Below are 21105 nucleotides of genomic sequence, written 5' to 3' on the forward strand. Positions count from 1 at the left end.
TTGGCTTCTAAAGAAAGTTATGAACAAATTAGTCAAATGACATGCAGATGACATTTTACAAGCCTGATCAAGATATTCCTTCAAAAACTCCTATACGAAAATCTTTTTAAAAAATCTCTAACGTTCAAATTACCATCATCCTGTCATCGACAAGAGAAACAGCCTCGTGCTTGTACCAACCTCCAAAAAACCTAAGTCCCAAAACCCCTAAAAGTCTAAGTCTCTAGCTGAATGGTCAATAATGCTTTATTTAGATGAATTTCGCAATTGTAAGAACTGCTTTTTTCTATAATTATTGCAAAGTTGAAAACATATTTTCCCAGTGGGGAAACCGTCGATTTACTCTCACGTCACGCAACAAGAAAAAAAACAATCAACGTAGGCGCCACCAGATTTATTTGACTAAATTTTGTGTTGCGTTTTATTTTTGATAATTTTTGATTATTTCCTATTGCTCTTGATATCTTTTGAAAATGATCGCCTATTTTACATTTGAGAAAATGAAAAGCTCTCCGCAGTGAAAATAATGCGAACATCAAAAAAAGAAGACGATGTGATGTGTGAAATTTGAAAAGAAATTCCAAAGGAATTTATGGATTCATCCCGAAGTAATTTCTGGAGGAATTCTTGCGAGAATTTAAGAATGTCGGAAATGCCTTCAAGAGTTCCTCTATAAATTCCGTTAGGAATTCGTTCGAAAACTCCTGAGGAAATTTCTTAAATTTTGCTCTAGAAATGTGGAAAGGATTCTTGCTGCAAATTCCGCATAAATCACTGGAAAATAGTCCGAGGGAACGGAATTTCCGATGGAATCCGAAGGAATACCTGAAATGATTTTCGAATTGGAAGGTTTGGGAAAATATTTCAAACAATTCCTAGAAACCTTTCCAATAAATGTATTTTATAGATATAGACGAGAAAATGCAATATTTATTTTTAATATTTTAAACTGTCTGATTTTTTTAAACTGATTTATCGCTTGACTGATAAACGCCTCCAATTAAATAGTTGTTACTATTGACGCCAAATAATAAATTAATTAATTACGCCAAAAATGTTGGTGCCCCTCCATTACCAGAGTTCGAGCGCCACCAGTGATCTCTTTACTTACAATGAACCCCGCCCAGTGGCGTAGCCACGGGGGTGGTTTTGGGCATAAACACCCCACCCCCCCCCAGAGACAACATTTTTAGAAGAAATATTTTTTTTTCCAAAAAAAAAATATTCAGAAAACCCCCCCAGACCAATTTTCTGGCTACGCCACTGACCCCGCCTAATTTTTATGCTAAAAACCATTACCAAATGGATAATGAATCTAGAAATTAACTCTTAGGTTTTCAAATCCAGCCCGTATTTAGTTTTTTTAGGTAAAATTTTATTCATTATTTATTCAGACTAAGGCCTGTCGTAGCCAAACGATTTGCCAATCTTCTCCGTGGAAACAGGCTTTGGACGCCGATAATCAATCAGCGTCCTTCCGCCTCAAGAAACGAACACTGAATGATCTTCATTTATATTATATGTCACCCGTCGAACAATCTGTTAGCCTACTAAGATTTAATTTCAAATTTCTTTTCATTAGCTTAGCATGCTAGCATTTCAAATACCTACTACGATTGAATTTCAAATTTGTTATCCTTTTTTTTCATTATTATCATTTGAAAATATTTTAGTTTACTTTTTTATTTTTATTATGAAATAAGACATACGTTCTACATTATATATCAATGCAACCAAAAAATGCGAATGCTTTATTCAGGGTCGCCTTATTCCCCACAATATTCACCGTCTCTACTCTTTTACTGTTTATTCTGATAAACAAATTATTTGGAGCTGTTTATACGAAAACATGAATTCAATTGTATTCTTTTTTGTACCTGCGCATTTGTAAATATCAATGACAGCCCAATCCGAATCCAATCCAATCCCACCCAAACCAATCCAAACCAATCCAAACCAATCCAAACCAATCCAAACCAATCCAAACCAATCCAAACCAATCCAAACCAATCCAAACCAATCCAAACCAATCCAAACCAATCCAAACCAATCCAAACCAATCCAAACCAATCCAAACCAATCCAAACCAATCCAAACCAATCCAAACCAATCCAAACCAATCCAAAACCAATCCAAACCAATCCAAACCAATCCAAACCAATCCAAACCAATCCAAACCAATCCAAACCAATCCAAACCAATCCAAACCAATCCAAACCAATCCAAACCAATCCAAACCAATCCAAACCAATCCAAACCAATCCAAACCAATCCAAACCAATCCAATCCAAACCAATCCAAACCAAACCAATCCAAACCAATCCAAACCAATCCAAACCAATCCAAACCAATCCAAACCAATCCAAACCAATCCAAACCAATCCAAACCAATCCAAACCAATCCAAACCAATCCAAACCAACCAAACCAATCCAAACCAATCCAAACCAACCAAACCAATCCAAACCAATCCAAACCAATCCAAACCAATCCAAACCAATCCAAACCAATCCAAACCAATCCAAACCAATCCAAACCAATCCAAACCAATCCAAACCAATCCAAACCAACCAAACCAATCCAAACCAATCCAAACCAACCAAACCAATCCAAACCAATCCAATCCAATCCAAATCCAATCCAAATCCAATCCAAATCCAATCCAAATCCAATCCAAATCCAATCCAAATCCAATCCAAATCCAATCCAAATCCAATCCAAATCCAATCCAAATCCAATCCAAATCCAAATCAAATCCAAATCTAATCAAAATCCAATTCCAATTCAATTCCAATGAAGTATTTTTTTATGATTTCTTCAATCAAACGCAAACTCATTTTTTCCAACTTCTAAAGATTCAGTTAGAACCTGGTAGATCGCAAGGAATATGGAATTCTGTCAGGTGGTTCACTTATCCAAAATGCTTGGGAACTTCTGATTTAAACAACATTACATGAAATGGCTACTCGCTGAATCACACATCTCTGGGGTTCGAGCTCACAATATTTAGATCAACAGCCCTCAACTCTTTATACGTCCAGTTGGATTTTACCTTTCAACTTTCTGGTGGTGTACAAATTTCAAAATTCAATCCACTTTGTTTCAAATATGCATTTCTCAATGCAGCTTTTTCCATAAAATTTGCTTCATGGCTTACCATTATTTTTTGCCATTTTCTCTTCCCATATGCATGGCTTACCATTTTCTTTTGCCATATCTATTCTATGGCTTACCTTGATTTTTTGCCATTCTCTTTGTTGTCTGCGGCTTTTTTAACCACTGACATACTTTGGCTTATCATTATTTTTTGCCATTTTGTTTATAGGTACATAGGCTTATCATTCTTTTTTTGCCTTATTTCGCTTCTTTTCTTCAAACACCTAAAAAGTTTATTACCTTGTAGGGGAGCAACAACTACACCATTGTCGTAGCCAAACGATTTGCCAATCTTCTCCGTGGAAACAGGCTTTGGAGCGTCCTTCCGCCTCAAGAAACGAGCACTGAATCATCTTCATTTATATTATATGTCACCCGTCGAACAATCTGTTCACCTACTAAGATTTAATTTCAAATTTCTTTTCATTAGCTTCTTAGCATGCTAGCATTTCAAATACCTACTACGATTGAATTTCAAATTTGTTATCCTTTTTTTTTCATTATTGTCATAAATTTTTAGTTTACTTTTTTATTTATTTTAGTTTACTTTTTTATTTTTATTATGAAATAAGACATGCGTTCTTCATATATATCAATGCAACCAAAAAATGCGAATGCTTTATTCAGGGTCACCTTATTCCCCACAAGGCCGAAGTGGCCTGTGCGGTATATAAGAGTCTTCTCCATTCGGCTCGGTCCATGGCTACACGTCGCCAACCACGCAGTCTACGGAGGGTCCGCAAGTCATCTTCCACCTGATCGATCCACCTTGCCCGCTGCGCACCTCGCCTTCTTGTGCCCGTCGGATCGTTGTCGAGAACCATTTTCACCAGGTTACTGTCCGACATTCTGGCTACGTGCCCGGCCCATCGCAGTCGTCCGATTTTCGCGGTGTGAACGATGGATGGTTCTCCCAACAGCTGATGCAATTCGTGGTTCATTCGCCTCCTCCACGTACCGTCCGCCATCTGCACCCCACCATAGATGGTACGCAGCACTTTCCTTTCGAAAACTTCAAGTGCGCGTTGGTCCTCCACGAGCAACGTCCAGGTCTCGTGTCCGTAGAGGACTACCGGTCTAATTAGCGTTTTGTAGATTGTCAGTTTGGTACGACGGCGAACTCTATTCGATCGGAGCGTCTTGCGGAGTCCAAAGTACGTACGATTTCCAGCCACTATGCGTCTCCGAATTTCTCTGCTGGTGTCATTTTCGGCGGTCACCAGTGAGCCCAAGTACACAAATTCTTCTACCACCTCGATTTCGTCACCACCGATGCAAACTCGCGGTGGATGGCTCACATTGTCTTCTCTTGAACCTCTTCCTATCATGTACTTCGTCTTCGACCATTTTTAGGTAAAAATTCATTGCAAAAATCTAACTAAATCAATCCATTTTCGGGTAATAAAACTGACGAAGGGAAGAATACACCGATCTGTACGTTTCCCGAATTCCTACTGCTCCAAAAATTCTTGTTTTTTTCTATGGCGTGCTGAAATTTTTTCATCGCATCTGCATTAGATTTCGTCGCAACCGTAAATACTTGGGATTCCACCCGAAATAACAATCCAATACAAGTCTGCCTCTTTCATACTATGCAGAATACAAGGTTTAAACCTAGCATGACTGTAATCGTAATGTAACAGTTTCGATGGACCGGAATTGTTCGAATCAGCTCACGATTCAATCCATCTCCAGGAGGTGACAGTTTCCAGCATAAAAACTTGGAGAAACGTTTTGGAACTGTAACCCTGTAGAGGTCATTGTCCGCTGGCTGGGTTTTGCGGCAACCGTGTAAGCCGGCATCATTACCATTGCTGTCTGTAAACCACCTGAAATTTGAATTTCACAAATACAACAAAAACAGCCGATATTTGCAGTAGAAGCATTAGTATAAGAACGCTAGTGGCGCTGTAGTCATTATATTTATTTGGTTGAAATATGCTTTGACAAGCATAGTTAGGCCGTTTACTATGCATTATGCTGTAGTGCATATTTGTTTTAATCACCAACATCAGTTTGACAAATGTAGTACCGGTACTTTAGCTGCTAGATCGAAGCCAACTACATGTTGATCATGCGAAAAGGAGCGCCATTAGCAATCTTATACTTTTGTATCAACTATATTTGCTCAAGAAAGGAAACATGCCAAAGAAAAAACTCAACGTATCGCTGTGGCTACTGAGATCTTTTTTGTAGTTTTAACTCAAACTCAAAACCAAAAACTGCATAAATAGCTCCATAATTACTTTTGTCTTTGTTTTTTATCCAGGCAATATTTCAGTATTTGCATAGATATCAAAGTGACGATCAACCACAAATATAAAATCCTTTAGGGCTGTCACTAGGCCGGAGCAAATTTTATTTCCTTCTTCCCTCGATTTTTCGTGCCTTTATTTCATTAATCGAATGAAGAATTCAGACTGTTATTGAAAAAAAATCAAATATTTAGCTTTCCCAGAAAATTCTTTAAGAAAACTGATGAGTTTTGAGATATTATCAATTTATTCATTTATTTCTTATTTCCAACCCCCTTCGTTATCAAAAAAATAACAGAACAAAAGAAGGAATTCATATTTGCTCCGGCCTAAGTAGAAGTTCGTTGTCCCTGCTACTGAAAATTATTTCAATACCAAATTTCCATTGTATATGAACATTGGCGTAAATAAGGGGGGGCAGATAAGGGCCTGGCCCCCAGACCCACTCATGGTTTCTCCCTAAAAAATTGAAAAATTGAATTCCAAAATAGTCAATTTTCATAGACCAACCTTAGATCAAAAATATTTTCTTATTCCTTATTGCATCGCAAGTCTTCTCCAAGTGACAGAGATTTTTTTTCATTGCCATCATTAAGTGTTTGCAAAGCGTAATAATATCCTGGTAAACACCGTAGTAAAAAAAACAAGATTGTTTAAAAAAATATACATTCCTAATCTTACATCCAACAACGGTTAGATTTTAAAGAAAGCTGGAACATTTTCGACTAAAATAAATAAAAGTCGTGTCTATCTTGTATGCTCCTAAATACAGCCAATGAGAGTTCAAACGATGATTCTATTGAAAACCTTTCCAAAATCGAAATTAGATATTAGAATCAGTTGGATATTATTCAAGTACCTAGGTATGCCACAAAACAGATGATGGAATCTATGGTAACCAGAGTCGCGAGTTCTAAGTACGAATATGTAGGTAAGACAGAGCTCAGATAAGTCTATCTGAGTTGCGTAGCATGTATCATATACAGTGACCTGCATAATAAAAAGCCCACTTGCCGTTTTTCATACAAAATGGTCAACTTTGGAGATCTAGATCTCGATTGCGTGTGAACCAATTTTGCTGAAAATTTGACCAGAGCTCAGATACAACTTGAATTTTACCACACCTAAGTTTCGACCATATTGATTCATATATTGGAATCTCCGCAAATCGTCGTACACGATTGAGTTTACCAAATAAAAAAAAGTTGAAAAATCATAATATTTGCACTATTTTTTGAGATTCTGTGAGATTTTTGTCAACTATTTCTTTATTTTATAATTCTGGGAATATTTTAAGGATTTAAAAAAAAATCATTAGAATTTAAAAACTGTAAGAAATTTTTGTTAATTTTCGTCAGAGTTTTAATTTTTTGTAATTAAGCACATTTAGTGAGAATTTGAAAGGACCCTAAAATGAACAATCTTGGAATCATTCAACTATTTTGTTTATTTATGATTTTTTTTATTATTTCCATCAACTAGTCTATTAAAAAACTATACTTCCTTATTCTATGAACCCTAAAATGAACAAATCTTGGAATCATTCAACTATTTTATTTATTTATGATTTTTTAACATTTCCATCAACAAGTCTATTAAAAAACTATACTTCCTTATTCTATCACCTAATATCTGTTCAGATCTACGTTAGTTTGTCTGGTAAAGGCATATTTTTTAAGTTACAAGAGGTCAAAGTCTTGTTGAATAGTGAAAACTAAACAAATGGACTTGTAAGGACATTCTACTAAAAACTTTATAAGGATTCTGTGGTGGCGCATGCATTGCTAGTCAATGCGAATACACTTAATGTAATGTAACGCATTCGTGTGAGCAACACATGCATTGTATTGTCATACAGTGACTGGCATAATAAAAAGCCCACTCGCCGTTTTTCATACAAAATGGTCAACTTTGAAGATCTAGATCTCGATTGCGTGTGAACCAATTTTGCTGAAAATTTGACCAGAGCTCAGATATAAATTGAATTTTACCACACCTGAGTTTCGACCATATTGATTCATATGGTAAAAAAATATTGCGGTAATACCAAAATGATTTTTTTGACAAAAAAAAATTTTTTTTAAATATCTTGAATTCTATAGGTTGTAAACTGATGACTTATCCAGCGAAAGCGCGTATTTTGGAATTTATTTTAATTTTGTTTGCGGAATATACTTGTACACTAAGAGTTGTAGTTTTCAAGATATTATAAAATCAATTTTTTGTCAAAAAAATTGTTTTGGCATTACCGTGATAAGTTTTTATCCTATAGAATATGTTTTTAATATGGTGCGAAAATAATGAACGTCCTCCTTTCTCCGTTAGCCCTTACGTAATTAGTGCACGGCCCTCGCAACCTTCAAAGTGCTCTCAAAAATCGGAATAACATTCAATTAACATGAAATTGGGAAGAAAGTACGGCCCCTTTATTTCAACGTTTTTGAAGCTTTCCGCATATCACACAAACGTAAATGAAGAGATCCAAAAATTGCAAATTTGATATAGAAAACCTTGTGTATAATTCATGAAAATACAATGAAATACGCTCAAACCAGATACGATTAATGGACATCGTGATTAAGAATTCTAAGTCTACACCACTTCCCTGAAGTGAACCAACCAAGGGCTAACCTCTATAATAAAGAGTAAAAAAACTGCAAAACGCCTTTATGTATAATTAATACAATGAATATGAAAATTAGACACGTATTGGCTAAATCACACCATTACTAGAAATCAGTTTGATTTTTCGCATATTGAGTGAGTGGCAGCCCATGCGTGCAGTTACGTGCAGTGCTCTATATCGCCTTAGAATATTATCCTTAACCAGCTGGGGCCATGGCCTCCCCAGACCGGGACTCTAGCTACTCCTATGTATATGAAACGTAATGGCCAGATTAAATTAAAGTCAAAATCTAAGGATTAACGACAATAAATCAAAAGTTAATGATTGAATAAATTCATATAGCTATCAAAGCTTCCGTTAAGTTTCAATAGACTTCCTTCAATTTCTAAAAGATGCCTTTGTTCAAATTTAGTCGGGAAGGTTATTCTTTTGCCTCTCTTGCACAACAAAAGTTTTAATGTAAGTTGGGAGTGAATACATTACCCTTTAATTTCAAAGAATTTGCTCCATTTACAGAGTTTTGGTCGACGGAGTTAAAATCGCTTTAGTATTGCATGAACTTCTGAATGTGCTAAATCCGGTAACTTTAAACCACAAAGTGGCATGACAATACGGTCTAAATTTCTTCCATTCCATTGATCTGTATCGAAGTGAATTAGTATAGGCTACGTGTTGTAATTCATGACCGCGATAAGTTTATCGTCGTTCCGCCTAAACGCACCATTTAAAGACATTTTGCACTCAATCAAATACTTTGTACTGTAAATCGATATGAATGCATATTATCACTATTCCCCCTGATGTTCAACAACATCATTTACCTACTAGTTTTGTCAATATGCAGTTATGGCAATGCAACGCAACTATTCGTAAACAAACACACTAGGCACCAGGGAGTGCCTGTCTGGTTCGCGCATGCCTATTATTGCACCTGAACACTTCAATGAGCAAGGCACAAACAGCTACCGACCCACAGATTCCGTTTCGCGCTACCTTTTTCCATTGCATAATTCGTCGACGTCGTCGTCATCATCACTTGAACGCATGCCAAATATTCGCATTTGAATGACCGCAGTCTTTGCTTTGGCGACCTGAGCAAACGGTGATACATATGAGATCATAAAACAAGAATCGTATCTCTGTCCAAATAATGCGACACGTTTAAAATTTATGCAATTATCACTCGAAAGCGACGACGACGACGACACCACTGGCACTGCTGCCGCCGTGAGGATGCAAAACATCTCGGCACGGACGATAATTTTGGGCCGTACATTCTTATTTTTGAGGTGAAAATCTATATGTAGGAGCGACTTGATGGTCGTCTCCTGGTCTGTGTGGTCTCGTTCGCACGCGGGCGGTTTCCTCTGAATGTTTTCTCCTCTCGGCGAAGAAAATTCCACACTTCATTTCGTAATCGTTCGTTAACTGTTTAACAACGTTTCAAGAGTTGTTTTATTCGATTCAGTGGACAGATTGTGACCTCACCGAAATTTCAAACAATCCGATCCAAAGTGACATTCTGACAGTCGTTCGGTGGTTAGCCGTTGCAGGTGATAAGTTCTTTCGAATTCGAACCCCCGAGTGTTGGTGACCGAAAATGGTCAAAGTTTGATTGCTTTCTTTTGACGAAACGCCAAGATAGTCCAGTCGCAATGTCGACGTCGACGACACCTGGCGTTTTTTTTATAGCAGGATGTTCGCTTAATTGGCATTAGGAAATGTGTTTCAAAATTAGACAGTGACACCACCAGGCACAAATGGCGTGAATTAATGTTGGTCATGTTCAAAAATGATAACTTCTAAGAGGAGGAGACGTTGATGAAATATAGTTCAATTTTTATATTATTCATTGATTCAATGTTCTATTCATTGCGTGGTTTAGAATCAGTGTAATGTTGAACAAACTAACTGAATCCAATTAAGTAATTCAATTTAGTTGCCCAATCTATGATGTGTCAAACTTACTGTAGCGAAGGTCAACCGATTAATACGTCTGGTCTTAGAAACAATCCATCCATTTCCGACAAGAAATAGTAAGACTTCATGTTCCTCATGTGGACAGGCAGGACATCCAGCTCTAGGTCACACCTGTCGTTGGTGTCAACAACAACAACTTCAATTTCAGAATGTACAGAACGAACAGAAAGACGGAAGCAACTTTATATCTAACGAGAAAGTGTACCGTGGGGCATCGAAATCCGTAGAACTAAGCACTTCATTCGCGGAAACAACTACAAAAATATACAATTCTAATCCAATTGACATGTTTGTTACAGGTTCTGCATGACACGGTACTCTATTTTTCTGAAGTGACATATTCATCAACTATTTGTTATGCAAAGCTTTTTAAAAATACGAATGTAATGAATTTCCCTTAAATCAAAATCCGCGTCCACAGCGGATTTCGGTTCATGGAATTTAAATCCATACACCTATTTAATGACATGATATCGTAATTACGCTACAATTAAAATCTTTCGAACACTGTAATTTGTTCAACACGTACCTTATGAAGCGATCTTTGATACGTGTTTTAGAGTGAACACACATTACTCACTTTAAGCATCCAACCATAATTTAAGTCCCGTCAATGGGATTCCTGCCACCCGTTACACACGGAAACATTATTAGAATTTGGCCACTGCAATCGTTTTCAAAAGCCTTTGGATTCCTCCAGTTATTTTATTTTTTTTGCTATTCAAATAGTGGTTCGGAAAATTATCTAAAAATCTTCTGAGTTAATTGTTGATAAATGGTTCAAATATTTCTTGAAAAAAATTGGATGAGTGTGCATTACAAAAAAAAGGGGGGAAATTGCATTAGCTTATGTTAGGTTTTTCGAATGAGAGTTTCTGAAAGCTAAAGCTAGATATTGTTGAAATTGCAAGCAAGTTTAAAACCTGAAGACTGTTTAGGAGGAGGAGTTCAGAGAATTGTTTATCTGGTAGAAGGGCGAATGTCGTAAGAGAATTCTCTTCGTCGACTTCCCCTCTTTTAAATAAGAATGACAAGCAGAGGATTTCTTTGCAGTTTATCACCTCAGAATGCAAGTTCGCATTGTTTTCTATCGTACCACAAAGAAATCCACTGCTTGTCACTTTTATTAAAAAGAGGGGAAGTCGGCGAAAAGAATCATCTCTTGCGACATTCGCCCTTCTACCAGATAGAGCTTGATTTCTCTCTGGACTCCTCCTCCTAGGCGCTATCGAAGAAATCTCTCGGATAAGTCCTCTGGCGCCTTCATTGCATATGTTCATGGTCATCCAAGAAAACCCTGGAAAAGGCCTTCAGGTCTACACGCGTAACCAGAGATCTCTTAGATTGTTTCAAAAGTGGTGCATGCCCTTTGTGGTACATAGAAAAGAGCGCTTCCATTGCATATGTTGATGGTCATCCAAGAAAATCCTGGAAAAGGCCTTAAGATCTACACACGTAACCAGAGATCTTTTAGATTGTTTCAAAACAGGTACATGCCCTTTGTGGTACATATAATAGAGTGCCTTTTATTACATATGTTCATGGTCATCCAAGAAAACCCTGGAAAAGGCCTTAAGATCCAAACGTGTAAACATAGATTTTTCAGATTGTTTCAAACGTGGCACAAGCCTATTGTGGTACATAGAATAGAACGCATTCATTGCATATGTTCATGGTCATCCAAGAAAACCCTGGAAAAGGCCTTAAGATCTACACGCGTAACCAAAGATCTTTCAGATTTTTTTCAAAAGTGGTACATGCCCTTTGTGGTACATAGAATAGAATGCAGTCCATAGCATATGTTTATGGTCTTCCAAGCAAATGCTAGAATAGGCCTCAGGATCTTCACACGTAACCAGATATCTGTGGTACATAGAATATACCGCTTTCATTACATATGTTCATGGCTATCCAAGAGAACACTTGAACAATCCTCAAGAACTTCACGCGTAACCAGAGTTCTTTCGGCCTATTTGAATAGTTATACATGCATTGTATGCTACGTAGAATATAATGCACCCATTTCAAATGTTCATGGTCATCCAAGAAAACCCTGAAGTAAGGCATTAGGATCCACACCAGAGATATATCACCCTGTTTTGAATTTGGTACATGCCTTTGGGGTCCATGAATAAAATGCGTTCATGGCATATGCTGATGGTCATCCTTGAAATTTATGGAGTAAGACTTCTAGGCTTACACGAATATCTAGAGGGTCTTTAAGGTCACTCCTTGCGCCGCCTCCGTATCGACTGGTGTGCCCCCGAAAACGCGAGCACTTTGAAACTTGGATACCGTGAGGAGTGTCCTTAATCTAATTTTAATATGGTACATGATCTTTGCGATATTAGTCCGTTTTTTCCCTCACGTTCTCGGCGTGAAGTTGCATCGTTCCAATTTATTTACATTTTGCATTTCCAAAGAATAGACAACTTCATATTAGTGATATGAATGAAGTTTGTATACTACCTGGAACCAACAACAACACGACAAAAATAACTACTTGGAATGCTAATATATCAAGATGAGGTTTCACATCTTGTTTATTCTTCAATAACTACCCAGAGCTAATGACAACAACTTGAAGTACTTGAAACGCAAACATATACCAATAGCCTTCCGTTCGTGGGTTGATCTGCAGATCATTTCTATATGGAGTGCATAGACTACCTAGTACCATGGCCAAAACAAAAACTACAGCAGACTTTCGATAGCTGCAAGCCATTTAACTGCAATGCTTTTTAACTGCAATTCGATAGTTTCAACAGTTTTACAGTTATCGGACCGCTAAACTTCAAACCGATGTCAGACTCAATGATGGCTGCATTTAGTTGCACTTTTATTACATCTGGACGTCGATTGACAACCGTTTGACGTCTAGAGTGCGTTGCAGTTATCGAACGGCATTCGATAACTGATAAGTAAATATTTTGCAGTTATCGAACGGCTACTGTACTAGGATTGCGTACATTCACTCAGATGAGGTTGACCTGATTTTGTCACTCCCAGATTTTGTCTACCCCTGATTTTGCTTAACCTGATTTTATCACGTTTTCGATCCGATTTGCCGCAAATAATAGAGATTTTCATGAGATAACTTTCACTGCCTGTAGCTTATTATGAATCATTTATGAGTACCTGTTAATAAGTTCGTAAGTCTCTTCGACAAAAAAATACGGTTTCCATTCACGTATTTTGCCTTGCCTTCATTACGGAGCCCACGACAATGAAAATAACTACTTAAAATACAAACATATACCGATAAGGGGTCTCACAACTTGTTTATTTTCAAATAACTGCTTCCATTAAGGAGGTTGATCCATCGACCTTGACTCTATTTCATACCAAGATGGGGTCACAAAACTTGTTTATTCTTCGATAACTGCCTCCATTACGGAGATTGATCTACAGAACTTCGGTGGCGTTTGATCCCACGAAACCAGTGCGCTAGAGAGGTGTTTTCCCTACTAAGCTACGAAGGACCTCCGTCGTCCTCTGCAGCTTGGCGGGTACTGATGAAATCAAATTCACAGCACCGGGCATGTAGGCGAACTCTCGCAATACATTCTCAGAACTAACTCTCTCATATATGTTTTTGTACAATGCCAACCACGTAAGATGAGTATTTAGTATTATCTGGCTCCTACACACTTGCTTCATCACCAACGGCGCTCGATGAAGTAGGGTTGTGTGAGATTGTGCCAGTTGGTCGTCAGATCCCAACCCAACCACATAAGCGAAGAGAGATCGCCTTTCGAGTTCAGTACATTCAAAGTTAATTGCCTATGTTCCGGGTATTGAGCCACCCGGAGTGGAGATTAATTACTATGTCTGAAACTCGATTATGCATATGCACAACATCTGATAGATTAAGTTCGGAAAAGGTATTGGAGGAAAACCGCTACCTTCCGTCCCTCCCAGTTGTTCTTCAATAACTGCATCCGTTACGGAGGTTGATCCACCGACCTTGGCTCCATGGAGTTCGTAGACTACCTGGACCCCACGACAACAACAAAAACTACTTGGAACACAAACAATTGATCCGAAGATCTTGACTGCATGGAGTTCGTAGACTACCTGGAACTCACGACAATAACAAAAACTTCATGGAATACAAACATATACCAAGAAGGGGTCACACAACTTGTTTATTATTCAATAACTGCCTCCGTTACCAAGGTCGAACCCCATACCTTGACTCTATGGAGTTCGTAGACTACCTGGAGTCCTCGACAACAACAAGAACTACTTGGAATACACACATATACCAAGAAGGGGTCACGCAACTTGTTTATTCTTCGATAACTGCCTCCATTACGGAGATTGATCCATCGACCTTGAATCTATGCAGTTCGTAGACTACCTAGAGCCCACGACAACAACCAGAACTACTTGGAATACAAACATATGCCAAGAAGGGGTCACACAACTTGTTTATTCTTCGATAACTGCCTCCATTACGGAGATTGTTCCACAGACCTTGACTCTATGGAGTTCGTAGACTACCTGGTACCAATGACAACAAGAACTACTTAGAAAACAAACAAATATCATGAAGGCGTCACACAACTTGTTTATTCTTCAATAACTGCCTCCGTTACCAAGGTCGAACCCCATACCTTGACTCTATGGAGTTCGTAGACTACCTGGAGTCCTCGACAACAACAAGAACTACTTGGAATACACACATATACCAAGAAGGGGTCACGCAACTTGTTTATTCTTCGATAACTGCCTCCATTACGGAGATTGATTCGAAGACCTTGACTGTGTGGAGTTCGTAGACTACCTGGAACTCACGACAACAACAAGAACTACTTGGAATACAAACATATGCCAAGAAGGGGTCACACAACTTGTTTATTCTTCGGTAACTGCCTCCATTACGGAGATTGATTCGAAGACCTTGACTGTGTGGAGTTCGTAGACTACCTGGAACTCACGACAACAACAAGAACTACATTAAAAACAAATATATATATATATATATATATATATATATATATATATATATAATAGGGTGGTTCAAAAAATCGATTTTGCTCCACAGTGCTCATCTGATTCTTTATCATGTTCTGAATGTCCTCTGAAAATTTGAGCTCAATTGGATTAAAACTGATTTAGCACAAGCCGTTTCAAGTTTACATGCAAATTAGTATGGGGAAATTTATTTTTTCATTATACTGTTAATGACGCTTCCCCATCAAGCGCAGGTTAAAAGAAAACCTATACAGCTAAAAGGAATACTCAACAGCTTTCACTCAGCGAAAACCGCATCCTAATTAATTGTTCCAATAATTAGTAATCGAATTTAATCTATACCATGATTTTCTGGAGCTTATTGCATAACTCCTCAACAGGCAACATTGCTGCTTGTGGCGCGAAAGATAGGGGGGTCACACAACTAGTTTATTTTTCGATAACTGCCTCCATTAAGGAGGTTGATCCACAGACCTTGAATTTATGGAGTTTGTAGACTACCTGGAGCCCACGATAACAACAAGAACTACTTAGAATACAAACATATACCAAGAAGGGGTCACGCAACTTGTTTATTCTTCGTTAACTGCCTCCATTACGGAGATTGGTCCGAAGACCTTGACTGTATGGAGTTCGTAGACTACATGGAATCAATGACAGCAACAAGAACTACTTGGAAGGCAAAATGATCTGAACTCATACTGTGAAAGCATTATATGCTAAACACCATAAAGAGCATGTACCGTTTTTGAATTTACACGATAGACATTTGGTTACGTTAGCAGCCCATAAGATCTTATTCCAGGGATTTTTTGGATGACTTAGGCCTTACTCCAGAGGTTTTTGGAGACCCAGAATATATACTGTGAACAACGACTATTCTAAGAAGCGCAATGAGCATGGAATATATTTGAAACTGGTTGATAGTCCTTCGGTTACGTGTGTAGACTCTTAAGCCTTACTTCAAAGATTTCTTGTATAACCATGGACAAAAGCAGTAAATCTTGACAATGGGCAAAAAGTATATGAGTTTCTGTTTGAAAAACTGTCAAAATTATCTAAATCGGTTGAAAATTGGTAAAGTTATGAAAATATCAATTTAGTGGAACACGGGTACCCTGTCGGCCATCCACGTGGTAAAAAATCAGATGCCCTCCCCACGTCCCTCCTCACTGTATCAACGTGATTTTCTTACAGATGCTACATTTTATGGAGTTCTTAGATGTCACTGAGTTTCAGCTTTCAGCTATAAAAATTCATTGAAATATCACCACTTGAATTTGAAAAAGGAACACGGGTCGGCCGCATAAGAGTTAAATGGAATCATCTGGAGCAAAATGCTGCGATCACACCCTCACGAATGAGTGCGATCGTACAGATAGCAGATGCCTAAACAGAATATAGAAGACCTAAGCAAAAACACATACGACTGTTTCCCCGGGTCAAAGAGCACTCATTGTGCCTCCGGAGCAACGCTATATTTATAATAAAAATCGTTGTTTTGAGGAGGAAGGATCGCCTGGACGACATTTATTCGGCCAAAAGCCGAATCGAACGTTTGGCCGAAAATGTCATTTGGAAGTAAATGTAATTCACGGTGTGTTTGTCCGAAGAGGCTTATTTTCAGTATCTCTAAGACACTCACTACACGAAAGTATAGGTTTTCCTCTTTCGCGTAAGTACATTTTCAAAATGTTCTATCATTCTACCATCGGGGTCATTTTTCCATACATTTTTGGGGGGGTTAAATCGGCTACCATTTGAGATTTCCATGGATTGCACCAAGAATAGTGAAAAAAATAAAAATTGTTCTTGATCCCCCGATAGAACATTTTAGTTTACCCACTATATGAAAGAGGAGATCATCTACTTTCATGTGGTGGGTATTTCAGTGATACAGATTTTTGAAAAATAATTTTTTCCCTTAGACACACCGTGAATTCGGTTGAACTGGTCATTTCGCCGAAAAGGTTTTTTGGCCCGATAGGTTTGGCCGAGCGAGTCACACGGCCGAAAATGTCGTTTGGTCAATCAAATCATATGGTCGAAAATGTCGTTTGGCCGAGGAGGCCCAACATGCCGATTGACCAAAATGGTCATTTAGTAGAAAGGGCCATTAGGCCGAAGATGTGATTTGGCTGAAAGGGTCATACGACCGTCAATGGCGTTTACTGAACGGGTCATATGGCTGAAAACGTCGTAAGTCGAAGCAATGTGAGAGACTGTAAAATGAGAAACGAAAAGTGAGAAGTAAGATGTTTTGTCGATTCTCACTCCTCATTTCTCACTTTTCACTGTGAAAAATTAGTATTGCGAAGTAAGAAATAAGAAGTAACAAGTAACAAGTGATGCAAAATAACCCGACTAGAAGGTCGTATCAGAATTATATCAACATATGTCATTATGTTATACTGAATTTCTATTATAAAATTTGTTAGAAGCTAGGATGTTGATAAAATATCTTAATTTATGTCAAAAGTTACACAACTTGAAACAAAAAATAACATATTTTGTTATAAATTTGTAACATAATCAGATAAAAAAAAATTGTTTACTTTTCAGTTGGAATTTTTCAAAAGTCGATTGTGGCAAATAATCAGATATTTTTGTTTTTGTCAAAACTAAATGATTTACAAATTAGACAATCCTTTATAAAATTATCTCAGCGTTGTGATCACTATCATGTTCCCAGGAAACCTCCGGAACTAGCTAATGTGCGCAGATGCTCTGCAAATGTCTTCTATTGTATTTGTGTTGCAAAATCATGAAGTTTGATGTGTCGCAAGCTGGGTTTCAGAACTACGCAAAAAGTGACCACTTCCCTGGGGGCATCAGGTTCCCAGGGAACTTCTCAAACTATTTCAAAAGTGACCACTTCCTGGGGGCATCAGATTCCCAGGGAACATCCAGAAGTGGCCAATGCGCTCAGATGTTCTGTAAATGTCTTCTATTGTATTTGCGTTCAAAATCATGAAGTTTGATGTGTCGCAAGCTGGGTTTCAGAATCAATCAAAAAGTGACCACTTCTCTGAGGGCTTCAGGTTCCCAGGGATCCTCCGGAAGTAACTAATGTGCACAGATGCTCTGCAAATGTCTTCTATTGTATTTGTGTTGCAAAATCATGAAGTTTGATGTGTCGCAAGCTGGGTTTCAGAACTACTCAAAAAGTGACCACTTCCCTGGGGGCATCAGGTTCCCAGGGAACCTCCGGAAGTGGCCAATGCGGTCAGATGTTCTGCAAATGTCTTCTATTGTATTTGCGTTGCAAAATCATGAAGTTCGATGTGTCGCAAGCACGGTTTCTGAATCAATCAAAAGTCGAGTCAAGTACGAGACACTGAAGACGGCCTTACTGTTGAGGTCGAAATACGTATCTGTCAAGATACAATTAAGTGGTGGAATTCAATGGGATTATATAAACTCGTCTTATGACAGGTCAATCAAAAAGTCAATCAAACCACTTCCCTGGGGGAACCAGGTTCCCGGAACATCTGTAACCAGATTTTGGAGGTTCAAACGTGCAGTTTCCATTTTCACTATTACCAAATGATGAATAAAAATGATTGCAGCATTATTGAGAGCATTTATTACTAGTTATCTACGATTAAAAGGAAGTTGACCTATTTTTGACCCCATTTGATCCAGGGGACTACCTCGATAAAACCGTACCCATGGACCCAATCACCAAATCAATACATCTACACAAAAATATAGTGTTTAAGGCATATTTCCTTCAAATTTCGGTTGAAAATCATCAGTTGAAAAACAAGAGAACGGTTGAATTTATAATTTGAAATTTTTCTCACTTCTAATTTCTTACCTAATTACTTCCGTTCCGTTTTCTTAATTCACTTCTTGTTTCTCACTTTACATTTATTACTTTTCAATTATGATTAATCACTTCCCACTTTCCATATTCTGTATTGTTCTACCAAATGATCCGTTCAGCAAACAACATTGCTGGTCGTATAACCCTTTCTGCCAAACAACGATCTCGACCAGAGAGCATTTTCGGCGAAATGATTTATTTGGCCAAGCACATTTTTCAGTCAGCGAAATTTTCTGCCGGATGGGCTTCGGCCTAATAATTCCGAAAAATGACCCTTCCCTGTTTTAAGTGTGAGTGGTGTTTTGATTGTTGATGCTCCGCAAAATAAATACAGTCTCATGCTCATTTTCCACTAGATGAGGAGTATGTGACAAGCCCTTCCACTGGTATTAATTGCGATGTTTCAAAGCCAAGTCACCAAGTCAAATTATGACTAAATGATCAGTCCTATCTTTGCTCCATGGAGGATCTAGACCGAATTCCATCTCACGGTGACGAATTCATCTGACCTCGACTGACTTTAACCTACAATATACCTTGCGTCTCCATACGTTTCTATGCACTGTTCATAGCGGACGTTGGGATGTTGTTTCCTTGATTGAACGTTTTTTTAGATGCTTATTCACGAGGTCAAGCTTTATAATTTCCTACAAAAGTCGCATTTACCAAATTAATCTTTTGTTCAATATAGGTTTATCTGTTTAAAAATTACGCCTATCTTATTTCCCACGGCGTAGAAGCTCGATCAAACTGTCACCGCTTTCTCCGACAGCAAGCGATTTTCCCATAAATGGTCACTTTATACGGAAATGTGAATAGTCATTCCATGGGACAGCGTGTGCCCATTTGGCGGACTCGCGTCTTGGCACAGAACCAAAACAAGGCCACCGCCCTTCCTTTTGTGGCATTCATCGATCAAAGAAGGCAACTGCGACTTGCGAGAACGTAAACAACGTCGCAGAATACCGGTTCTTGTTTTTGTCGGCGAAAAAGAAATCTGTGTTCTGCGAATGTGTCTTCCGCAATGAACTTGCAGAGAAATTTTTAAAATTGTCTTAATACGGTTCGGACCGAAATAGCCGACCGTCGCACATCGAGTTCTCAATGAGTAATCTATTTACATCAGTTTGAACTTATTTGTGGACATAAATGAGATTTTTGAACTTGAATCGTACCGTCGTCCACACTTTGACGTATTGGCAACGGTCTGAGTAGTCCTAGCGAATATAGAAGTAAAGGAACTACTCCAAGGTGCTAGCTTAGATGTCATCAATCATTTTGAAAGCTATTAGAGGAAGTTGAAAATCAAAAGCGTTTAACGACAACATCAGCAGCAACGCTGAGCATGCCATGCCATCGACCTTGAAATCCACTCTCACTGTCCATCTCCGCTCATCTCCGACAACGCTTACTGCGACTGATTCGAAACAGCTGATCTTTTGAACACGACGGGATTGGGACAGTACGTTCAACGTGAACGACATGCCACAAAACCGGTGCGTTGCGACAGCCGTTTATTACTCAGAGCACAACGAAGGCGCGTTTCATGTTGCCGAACCGTTTTATGCTTAAAATAGATCTACTCCTGAATATACCTTCGTGATGGTCTTCATCAACATGGGGGGAAAGTTTCGCTTTTGTTCCGTCCGCGCGATCACGTTCCCAAAATAGCCATCTACCGTGAACCGAGACGTATCAGAGCCGAGCAGTGCGTTCGCTTGGTGCATCCATTGCAGTCGCTTGAATTTATTACAAAATTAATGCAGCAGACAAATTCTGTCCAGGGTAGATTGTGATCCAATATTTTGTCTACTTTTTCCAGGTCTCGAAAGTAACCACAACCCGCACTGTTAAGTCAACTGCCTCTTCATCCAGCAACGCTCCAAAACCGAGTGTCGAGAATCTAGAGCAGATCTGGGACGAAACCGTATTAAAACAATTGGTAAGGTCGTCGGTTTAAAATTCAATTCACGCACTCATCCATGTATTTTATTTTTGTTGATTCATCCACAAGCTACGAGGACCGCCGCAAAATCAGAGCCCGTCTACGACAGATTATGGCCGAAAAGAAGGTACTGCTACTCATTAGAACGCTCCCAAACGCCTAAAGAAACTCACTAAACGCACTCCAAAATATTTCCGTTCGAAGGCCTGCGTTTCTCGTTACTTTTATCTTGCTCTTTGTGAAACTTCAAATCACCTTGGACAGAATCTTTCATCAACAAATACAGCTACTACAGTTTCTCTTCCGACAACACCTTTTGAACTTCATCCACTATC

General features: G+C 38.5%; 1 protein-coding gene across 1 annotated transcript in view; it reads left to right on the forward strand.

The window, feature by feature from the left end:
• The window catches only part of LOC134207590 (uncharacterized), a 310800-nt gene that overhangs the window by 285059 nt on the left and 4636 nt on the right, over positions 1 to 21105 (forward strand). Inside the window, 2 exon segments of the mRNA XM_062683296.1 lie at positions 20648 to 20767; positions 20823 to 20896. Coding sequence (XP_062539280.1) covers positions 20648 to 20767; positions 20823 to 20896 — 194 coding nt within the window.

Source organism: Armigeres subalbatus, chromosome 1, assembly GCF_024139115.2.
Source record: "Armigeres subalbatus isolate Guangzhou_Male chromosome 1, GZ_Asu_2, whole genome shotgun sequence".
In the NCBI taxonomy this organism is placed as follows: Eukaryota; Metazoa; Arthropoda; class Insecta; order Diptera; family Culicidae; genus Armigeres; species Armigeres subalbatus.